We start from the raw sequence: 10,581 nt of genomic DNA, 5'->3' as shown, positions 1-10,581 counted from the left end.
ATGACAGAGAGCAGTGGGAGGTGCCCCTTCAGGGAAGGTGGTCAGCAAAGGTTTATCTCCTGAGATGACATTTGAGCTGAAGCCTGCCCAAGGAATAAAAAGAGGCAAGAATGCAGACATGAGTGAGGACACTTGCAGGCAGAGCTGCAGCAGGCACAGACGCCCCAGCTGAGAACGCTGATGTGTGTGAAAACAGAGGTGACCCGTGGGCTGGAGCTCAGAGGGAGGGGAGAGAGTGGCTGGAGAAAGGTGTGAACAATCCTCTGGGGTAGCTTTTATTTAAAGAAAGCAAACTAAAGGGACTTCCCTGGTGGTTCAGTGGTTAAGACCCTGCACTTCGAATGCACAGGATGTGGGTTTGATCCTTGACTGGGGAACTAACATCCCGCATGCTGTGCAGTGTAGCAAAGAAAAAGCAGACTAAGGCAGGTTCAGCTTTCCAACTTTGAGAAAGTTGCATTGAGAAAACAAAACTTCAGAGTTAGAGTTAAAAACTCCGTCAGTTGTGCAAACCTGGCTTCATAGGAGAAGCTGTTTGGTTGTCTGGCCTACTTTTTTCTGTGGTGTGTAATAATGTACCTTTTTGTTTTCCTACTTGTTATTACACATTTTGGTTTAATATCTTTCTAAAACTTGAATCAGATCACATCACTCCTCAAAGTTTCCGAGTGTCTTCCCGGCTCACTCACAGTGAAGTCCGTAATCTTAACCACAGTGGCCCATTCCTAAGCCTCGTCCACTGCAGCTCACTTGGCTCTTCGAGCTGTTCCCTGATCACACTGTTCCCACCCCCACCCATCCCCTAGGCCTTGCACTTGCTCTTCTCCATTCCTGAAACTTCCATCACGTGGTCTCATGGCTTGTCTTTCCCTCCCTCTATCTCTCACACACACACACAGACACACACACAACACACACACACACCCACAACACACACACACACACACACACACACTCCTCCCCTTCAGGGAAATTCCTTCTGCTCACATCTCATATCATCACCATAGCACCTTCCCTCTATCACTCACCACCCCGTTGCACTGCTATATTCTTCAACATGTATCACCCCTTGAAATATATTTGTATTTAAGTTTATTACCACTCCAACCCTCAACCTCAGGAAAGGCAGGACTTTGTTTCATTCACTGCTTTTTTTTGTTTGTTTAAGTAGAAGAGAAGAGGCTTTTCTCCCAGTCTTAATATTTATTTATTTATTTGGCTGCACCACGTGGTCTTAGTTGCACCATGCTGGATGTCCTGTGAACTGTGTTTTGGCACATGGGATCTGGTTCCCTGACCAGGAATCAAACCCAGGCCCTCTGCACTGGGAGCACAGAGTCACTGGACCACCAGGGAAGCCCCCATTCACTGCATTTTTTTTTTTTTTTTTGCCTAACTGCCTGAATGGACCTAGATGGAGCATAGTGGGTGTACAATAATTATGTGTTAATATTTGTTGAATTTGAATGTCTTGTTTTCCCCAGTGGATCGTGAATCCTTTGAAACAGAGGCTTCATTCACCTTCCCTTTTGCCCAGCACAGTGTCAGCACCCAGGTGTCTCTCTGTGAGTTGTGGCCAAAGACATGTGGACGTGGACATGACTTATTCCAAGTTCTCTGTCCTAGTGATAGTTGTTCCCCCCCCCCTCCAAAAAAAGTCATTGCATATAAAGAGCTACATAGAGTTTTATAAAGAAGTAAATGTTAACTTAGTAACATTCTTCTGTTTGTTCTTTGCCAGTGGTCCTAATCGTGGGCATTATATTACTATTGTGAAAAGTCATGGCTTCTGGCTCTTGTTTGACGACGACATTGTAGAGGTTGGTAAACAGATGATTATATCCGAGGGAACTGGGGTGGAGACAGTGTTTTGGGATGTGTGCATATGGACATTTTCTAAAATAGACCTGTATTCCCGTCATCTGACTTGAAAACAGTTTACATTTCTCTCAGAACTACATTCTCCTGCTCCCCAGCCTCTCTGGAAGGGGAGAAGGGGTAAGATCAAGGACTCATCAATACTGTGTTTTTGTTAACTGATCGACCACAGACGTGGGACCTCCTTGCCATCCTAAAAGACATGGTCTATTTGAGCCCACTTAAGGTAGCACTAAAAGGAATAAGCTTTGATGACCTGAATGAATTATGCTTATTCCCGAGAGCTCCTACAGTTTACTGTTTGAAAGACAGAAGTCCTGTCTTCTTCAAAGAGTGCACACCTGTGGTTGCTAATAGCGGAAAGGGTGGCATTCTCTCCCAGGGATTTGCAGTGTGAGTCGTCATGTCCTCTCGATCAAGTCTGTGGAGTTACCTGTTTGCTGTTGAAAGTTCCCAAGTTTAGGATGGTGTTTCTTCCATTTTCTTGTGCATCCCATTAGCCTTTCTTTCCTTCTCCCAGTAATCATGTTAAACCATTGTGTTGTTTCACTTCTCTTTCTTGCAGAAAATAGATGCCCAAGCTATTGAAGAATTCTATGGCCTGACATCAGATATATCGAAAAATTCAGAATCTGGATATATTTTATTCTATCAGTCAAGAGAATAACTTAAAGGACTGTGGAACTAACTCGAGTGAGGGAAAATGCACTCGGACCTGGTCTCTCTGCAGACGTCCCTCCTCTCCAGTGGACCACCAGTGAACGGCATCACTCCAAGTCTCGGTGGTCTGGCTGCGTGACTCTCTTCCCCCTTCATTTTTCTACAAGCAGCACTACTCATGGTTTTATGTTAGTCTGAGGTAGAGTTAACTGCAATCAGATTGTAGTAAGGATTAGATGAATAACATTTGCTAATTTTAGTTTCAGGTATATACTATGCCACTGTCTGGCTGAATTAGAATGCCATTTCTTACAGACATCGACAGTCTATTTGGGGTCTTTGCTAATCTTCCTAAATGGCTTCCGGGGTCTCCTTTCAATGCATTCCTTTAACTTGTCCCTGGAAACATTGCTCCCCATTTTTAGCTTCTCTGCCTCTTTTCTGACAGAAGGACAGAAGAATGGGGTAGATGCTTACCTTTTAGAGCTGCAACTATAGCTTTAAGTTTGTTCGAGTGAAAATGTTTTAAAATTGAGTAACCTCGAAACTGAATTCATCTTCCGGGTGGAACAGGGTGAAGAGAAGCTGTTCGAGGATGCCCAGAGCTGTGCCCACCCGGCCGTTACAAGCCAGGGGCTGAGGAGACGTGGAGCTCAGGGCAGGCAAAGCCGAGAGGAGGAAGCTTTTGTGCACAGTGGAAAGTTGCTTTTCTTCTCTTTCTACCAAAACCAAGTTTCAGGAAAATAGCTCTGTGCTCTTTGTTTTTAGTGATGCTCTTCTTCTGTCCTGTGAGTTGTATCTCTCCTTTATCTGGCGCTGCTAAGCTTTCCAGGGTATCTTTCCAACCCCGCTGGTGTTCCGCGGTCAGAGGTGGTAGGGCTGAGACACCACGGGGACTGCCACCCGCCCGGCTCTGCTTAGCCAGGCAGCACCAACACCGTCCTTTCCCAGGAAGAACAAAGGTGCTGCACCTGTCCTCCCATCAGCCACATTGTACAACAGTTCATATTTCAGCATTTCAGGTCCTGGCAAGCCCAGGGCTACCATGGAACCTTCTCTGGAGGAGATATTGGAGTTAGCTGGGGATGCAGGTGGGTCAGAGGAAGTGTCAGTGGGCAGGTGGTGGGATGAACAAAGGGGCAGCATTTCTTTGGCTCAGGCTCCCAGGATGTTTGACAAGACGGAGTATTTTGGAAGAACCTCATCTCACCATAGTTTTACTTTTTTTTTTCACTTTTGTTGTATGTGTATTTATTAAATCATTTGAGTATCGATGCCTTTTATTAAAAGGTTCGATACGCTGTTTTGCTGTTGAGCAGGTTTTTGGTTTCCTACAAATCTTTTAAGTTGTAGATCTCAGCTTCCTGTGGGAAGACCGCTGACTTCCATACACTATAATATACTGTGAACCTGTTACTTTGTTACCTAATACATCAGCGAAGGAACACGCAAACTGTGGCATAATGTGAACTAAAATTGAAATTGAAAATGTTACTGGCCATTTTGCAACAATTAAGAGCATAGCACTTTATCTAGATGAAAACTGGATTTCTTTATCTTTGAAGTATCTTGAACTGTTTATTGCTCACAACTTCCATAAGCATGCCACCCTTCATCTGTTCATGCTTGAAGTGAAATGTTTTACGTTTCACTGGAGAAGACAAAAACAGGGTGATCTTCTCGTTATTGTTTTATACAAGTGATGAAAATATACCTTGCCTTGTTTAGAGGCGAATTCATATTTATAAATATTTTGTCTTTTTTCCCTCCACAAGACTTATGCAGTAATCACTTACCTGGAAGGTGAGTTTTCATCCTGTTTTTAAGAAGAGATGCTTCTCAATTGAAGGTGACTGATACAGGGAGCTGTTTATACTATACATAATCCATATATTTGCAGGTTGCAAAGTTTTAAAAAAAAACGATGGCTGATCCCTAATATAGTTGGAAGTGATACATGAGAAACACTGTTAAAATTATCTTTGAAGTGACTCTTGAAGCTAATTTATTAGGAAAAAAGTTTCAATTGGAAGCCTATAGAACTAATTTGTTGTTTAGTCGCAAAGTCATGTCCGACTTTGTGACCCCGTGGAGTGTAGCCTTCCAGGCTTTTCTGTCCATGGAACTTTTCCAGCAAGAATAATAAAGTGGGTTTCCTTCCCCGAGGGATCTTCCCAACCCAGTGATCGAACCCGAGTCTCCTGCATTGGCAGGCAGATTCTCTACTGCTGAGCCACCAGGGAAGCCCCTCATAGAAGTATTATCTGAGTGCTAAGTCATAAATTCAGTACTTTTGGGGTTTTTTGGATGAGCAAAAAGTTTTTCTTAGTGATTTAACTGAAATAATTCCTTTTAGTAGAAAAGGTCAGTTAAAATTCAGTATTCATGAATAAATGTTTGCCTAAATATTGAAGATAATACAAAGACATTAACATGGTCGTGTGGTGCAGGAAAAAGAAAATTGAGATAAAAATACACAAATCCACCAACACTCCATCAGTTTTTTAAACTTTCGCACTATCTGGGATCATCGTCCCCCTTCTTCTTTAATAAATGAAAGAAACACTAGGCAGCTACATCCTCCCAAGTCATTTCCCTTTGTGTGAAGACTAGAGCACATAACACTTCTTTATTTTTCATCCCTCACTCGTTGTGTGAAGCAGGGATGCTGTGGGATGTGTGAGACCATTCTGAGGTGAACGATAGCACAAAAGCTCAGCAACAGTCCCTCAAATGGCGAGGGTTTGTGTGTGTCATTTTTCTGACAGGAATGGGCAGGCTTGCTGTATTTCTTCTAACTGCTGGGTGTTTTAAAAGAAGTTACAGTGTTTGCCACTTTCAGAAGAGAAGGAATGTTTGCTTTATTGGTTACTTCCTTGTTTAACATCTAGATTATGATACCGTATGCTAAAATGTCATGTGTTTAAAAGTAAATGTTGGTAGAATGCTGACGCCCAGTCTTGTTATTCTGATGCATTTTCCATTCCGAAGAAACACGAAGTGAGCTGGTTTGAAGAGAGCCAAGGAGCAAAACCACAGGAGAGTGGTGCTTTGTCTAGGAAGCCAGTCATATTGGTTTTATAGCTTGGTATATTTTGGATTTCAGATGAAATGGGGAAAAAAATGACAGAAATGGTCCCTATGCATTTATTTTCATGGATACCCTTAATTTTCATGGGCATGCCTAACAATGAACTATGTTATAACTGGAGCTTTAGGGCTTATTTTAGATATTGGAGTGTAGCTTTATTACAAAGATGGATTTTATCTATAAACATTGCATTTTGATCAACTTTGTATGTTCATGTGTATTAAAATATTGTGCACTAAATGTTTTGCCCTCGTCTGCTATTATATGGTCAAGGCATTTATCAGCACTAGTGTGATTCACTCATGTAAGTGGCACGGGTCAGGGAAAATTATTTCCTACATTTCTGCCTAATTAAATTTGTTTTCCAGTATTATATTAATTTATTTCTGGCTTCCATTTCTGTGTAACCAAAATAGTTACTGCATTTGTGTGGCACATTTGACTTTGTTGCTAAAAAAAAAAAAATTTTTTTTTTTTAGTTTTTATTTAAAATAATCTGTACCTTTTTTTTTTTAATGTAACCAATTCAAGCACTTTAAGCAATAATGTCAATCTTGTGAAACTTCAATCAGTTTAATACCCTGCCTCTAAAGTTGTTGACAGAAAAATAAAGAGGAATTCTCTTCCTAGAGAATTATATCTGAGTAGTGTTAACACACATGGATTTAAAATCCTTTTTATAAAATGTGAGTCATTGGCAAGTCTCGTGTCCAGGTAATCAGTCCAAGCCTGATTTTGAGGCATTGTAGAGGATATTCTGGTTATCATAGTAAAGTTGCCACTATTGTCGAAGTTCAGAAAGTTAGGGTTCTGGAGGTTACTCACCACTTTTTTGAGTTGAGAAAAGGCAACACAATCCAGAAACCTGGGTCTGGGGAAGAGCAAATTGAGAGTATCAGTGAAAAACAGAATTAGGGTAGGTATATTAGGCGTAATGAATTGCTTAGCTGAGATGTTTCATAGGAAATGCCCTTTATTGGTTATGAAATAAAAGATCCATTCTAAAAATAAGGCAGTGGCTTCCAGCTCATTGATCTCATGGGCATCTGGTTTCTAGGAAAGGGTCAGTGTGGCTTTCCCCTGCCCACAATACTGGCAGCAGCCACAGGCTTCTGGGCAGGGTCTGAGCTGCATAGACCCCATCGGGGTGCACACCAGTCCCACCCCTGGCCTACCTGGTGGCGGGCAGTGTGGGCCCATTTCTTGTGGTCTCAGCATGTGGCTCCCCGGGGCTGATACTCAAGCTTGCTGTTAAAATGTCTAAGGATTTTTTCCCCCAACAGTTACTTCAAGGGGTCCCTGTGTGGACAGGAGATTGTCATCTGAATGCATTTTCCTGGGCCCAGTGATGGGAATAGAACCGCATAGACCAAGAGCAGAGCAGTGTGCCTTGAAGTCTCCCGGGTTCCGTCCATCCCAGAGCAGCTCAGGTGAAGCTGGCTGAGCCTCGACAGGCTCGGTAGGGAAGCGCCTCCCTCTTCCACAAAGGCCGTGCAAGGAAGACCTCAGGAAAAGTGTTTTTCTTTCTTCCTTTTGTCCATCTGCCGAAAAGGTTTATGGGATAAGTTGCCACCAGCACAGTACAGTTCCTGGGGCATGAGAATTTCCCGTTTCTCCAAATTTCCCTCCTGTTCGCTGAGACTTCAAACCCCTTGAACAGAGGATGAAGCCTTCCATTTCCATGTCTTGTATCCCCATGAAGATGAAAAGGCTTGCCAAATCATTTTTCCTCCTGAGGGAAGATTTTGATCTTGGGGACAGAACTCTTAGACTTGTCCTAGAGATCCCCCAGGCTTCCCAGGTGGCATCCCTGGCTCAGAAAGATCTCCTGGAGGAGGAAATGGCAGCCCACTCCAGCGTCCTTGCCTAGAGAATCCTATGAATAGAGGAGCCTGGAGGGCTACAGTCCATAGGGTTGCACAGAGTCGGACACAACTGAGCAACTAAGCACAACACAGAGATTGGAGAGATTTTAATGAAGACATCACTTAGCACCTGTAAGTGCTAGCCATGGGGACAGGAGTTGGGAGGTAAAAAGGTGAAGCAGATAGGATCCCCTTTCTAGTGTCCCGCCTCGGAAAAAAGTTCTGTGGAAAAGAAATTTAAATTGTGAAAATAACATGAGCAGCGGAAGCCCTCACAACCTGGTACATTTTGGTATTCGGCCTGGGTCTTCCGGTGCAAACGGGCACCGCTACAGCTGATGCTGTGGGTGAAGCAGCCAGCTCTTTTTTCCCCCCCTCTCTTATTGGGTCACCTTCTTGGAGTCCCCACTTCCTCCTCGCCTGTGCTCAGTGTCGCCTTCACCTTCCTTTTAGCTCCTCGTAGTAGGGATGACCCCATTTTTAAAACCGCATAAATCCATTATGTTATGGACTCGGGCATTTTGCTTGTTAATGCTCATGTTAAAAGAGCCAGAATATTGAAAATCTTCACAGGATTTTATGAATAAATTATCCAAAAAATCTCCTGTGACTACCAAATAATTAGAGCCTAACTTACTTCACCAAAATCAAACGAGCATGAGTTTTCAAGACATTTTACTGACCTTTCAACCTATGCTCCCGCTTTGGATTCCATTATATTTTATTAGTGCTTTTGAACAAAGCACATTAGGAGCTTACAAACAAATGCTAGATAGCTTCATTCTGGTTCTGAGACACCAAAGTCCAAAGTCAGAAAAGACATTAGACTTTGTAAAAAGGGCCCCTAATTTTGTGCCTATTTTCCATGTGATGATTCATAATAAAGTATTTATTAACAACCTTGAGGGTTTCCTATAAGTTACATCGATGTGTCTTTCACTTTTTCCCCCTCCCTCAAGTGAGCATATGGGCTGTATCAAGGAGGTGTGGAATTCCACAGAAACTGCACAGGAAGGTTAAGCAATTGTGTTGTGGGTGGAAATCTTTTCTTACCTCCTCCTAATAGGGAGCTTGGAGAAGAAAACTGAGATGTAGATTTGACTTGGCAGGAAGAATAGTTGAAACCACTATTTCTATATATTTAACCAAGCCCTCCTTCTATGATCCAACTCAACTGTATTTGTATTTCAGAGTGTCTCTTAGTTGACCTTGCCTGAGAGAACATTCTGTGCTGAGATAAATGAAAATAAACACTAGAAAAATTTGAGAGTGAGCTGTCCTATCTTCCACAGAAAGCTAAGTCTCTTCACTGTAGAGCCCATCTTGAGTTGAGAATTGCCTGTTTCCCGTGCTGAGGGGTACAAGAATATATTTTGATGGGTTATAAGACCTTTGTAAAGGAGAGACTCCTCCTTGCTCCCCACCAACCCCATAGAACAATTTGAAAACTCTTTTTGAAAAGAAATTGTTTCTGCATGTTTTCCTACCTCGGTTACTCCAAAGCCCAGAAAACAAAAAATAAGTATAAATTAGCCTAAGTATGTTGCCAGTGCTAACTTGGACTTAGGAGGCTCCAGCAGAAGAAGGGGTGAAGACTGTAGAATGGAGAGAAACGTTCCTCCTGGACATTCACTGACTGACCTGCTCTTTGTGTCAGACTCAAGGAGTCTGGGAAGATTAAGAAGAAGAAGCTCATGGCAGAATCTGCCCTCAAATGGAATTGGTACAAAATGTAGAATAAGTTGGTGGGGGGTGAATTTCAGGGGGTAAGAGGAGGGGAAAATTTTGAGACCCTCCTAATGTTTATACAGAGAGACTGCTCTATTGAAACCTCATGAAACAGCAAACCCCCAAACTACAACTGATACACAAAAAAGAAAAAGCAACCCAAATAACACTACAGATGGTCATCAAACCACAAGAGAAGAGAACAAAAGCGGAAGGAAAGGATAGAGACCTACAGGGACTTCCAAGGGGTACAGATTCCATCCTTGGCCAGGGAGCTAAGACTCCACATGCCTTGAGGCCAAAAAAACAAAACATGGAACAGAAGCAATATTTTAACAAATTCAATAAAGGCTTTGAAAATGGTCTATGTCAAGAAAAAAAAAATCTTAGAAAAGATCGCTAAAAATAAAACCCCAAACAAAAAAATAGGAACATAGTGATGATTACCTCCTAGTGTGACTGCATAGCTTCTGACCTCAGGTGTCACCTCAATGTCTGTCCCAGTCTGTGCCTTTGCCCTGCAGGGTTAAGGGGGATCCCAGTGAGCCCCACAAGTGCCCCCAGCTGACAGACAACCTACGGACTCGATGCCCTTTCTGTCGTCCTGACTTTAATAGTAAAACTTCAGACTCGATTCAATAGCAATGTGAGAAAGCCCAGCTGGACTCACAAATCCAGGTTCCAGTGTGGGCTGCCATTCACTGGTTCCATCATTGTAGCAGAAGGCAGAGGGTCAGGAAGCAGGTCTGAGTACAAGTCCTGACTGTGGCTTCCTGCTTGGATGATGTTAGGACTGTGTCACCTGTTGATGTTGACTCACTGACCTGAGTCAGATGTTGGTCGTAATGTTGGGATGCTAATGAGTGGTGGTTGGCAGAGGGACCCTTCTCTGTAGGTCCTCAAGGGAGATAGAGATGCAATTGCCAAGACAATAGAAAGCACGTGAGAGCTAAGTTACTTAAACAGGAAGTTTGTGGGGTAGTGTGCTATACTAGTTCATTCAATCTAATCCCCACAACATCTTCCAGGCATAAAAGACAAGACTAAAAAGAGCTGAGTGAAAAAAAAGAGCCCCAGTAGCCAGATAGCCAGTGACAATTATGCCTGGGATGTTGTCTGAAGACGGGCTGTGCTGTTTCCTAGACATGAACAATCTCACAGGACACCAACCTCAGACAAGGTCATGGTGTGATCATGATGAAATGAAATAAGGCCACTTTGTAGGTTTGCCCAAGTGCGGACAAAAACCAGATCACTGAAAACCACAAAATACCAAACCTCCCTTCCGGACCAGATCCCAGTCGCTGCTGCTGCTGGACCGGTAATGGCGTCAGCACCACTGCCATCTGTCCTGGGTGA

At 43.0% G+C, this 10,581-nt stretch overlaps 1 protein-coding gene across 2 annotated transcripts in view; it reads left to right on the top strand.

The window, feature by feature from the left end:
* The window catches only part of USP46 (ubiquitin specific peptidase 46), a 74,573-nt gene extending 67,933 nt beyond the window's left edge, over positions 1 to 6,640 (top strand). For both annotated transcript variants that reach the window (XM_018049455.1, XM_018049454.1), the window contains exons 8-9: positions 1,742 to 1,820; positions 2,444 to 6,640. In XM_018049455.1, coding sequence (XP_017904944.1) covers positions 1,742 to 1,820; positions 2,444 to 2,545 — 181 coding nt within the window. In that variant the 3' untranslated portion in view covers positions 2,546 to 6,640. The remainder of the gene's footprint in view (positions 1 to 1,741; positions 1,821 to 2,443) is intronic.

The sequence above is a fragment of the Capra hircus genome, chromosome 6 (assembly GCF_001704415.2).
Source record: "Capra hircus breed San Clemente chromosome 6, ASM170441v1, whole genome shotgun sequence".
In the NCBI taxonomy this organism is placed as follows: Eukaryota; Metazoa; Chordata; class Mammalia; order Artiodactyla; family Bovidae; genus Capra; species Capra hircus.
The sequence above is the reverse complement of the archived record's forward strand: the minus strand, read 5'-3'. Positions and strand labels throughout refer to the sequence as shown.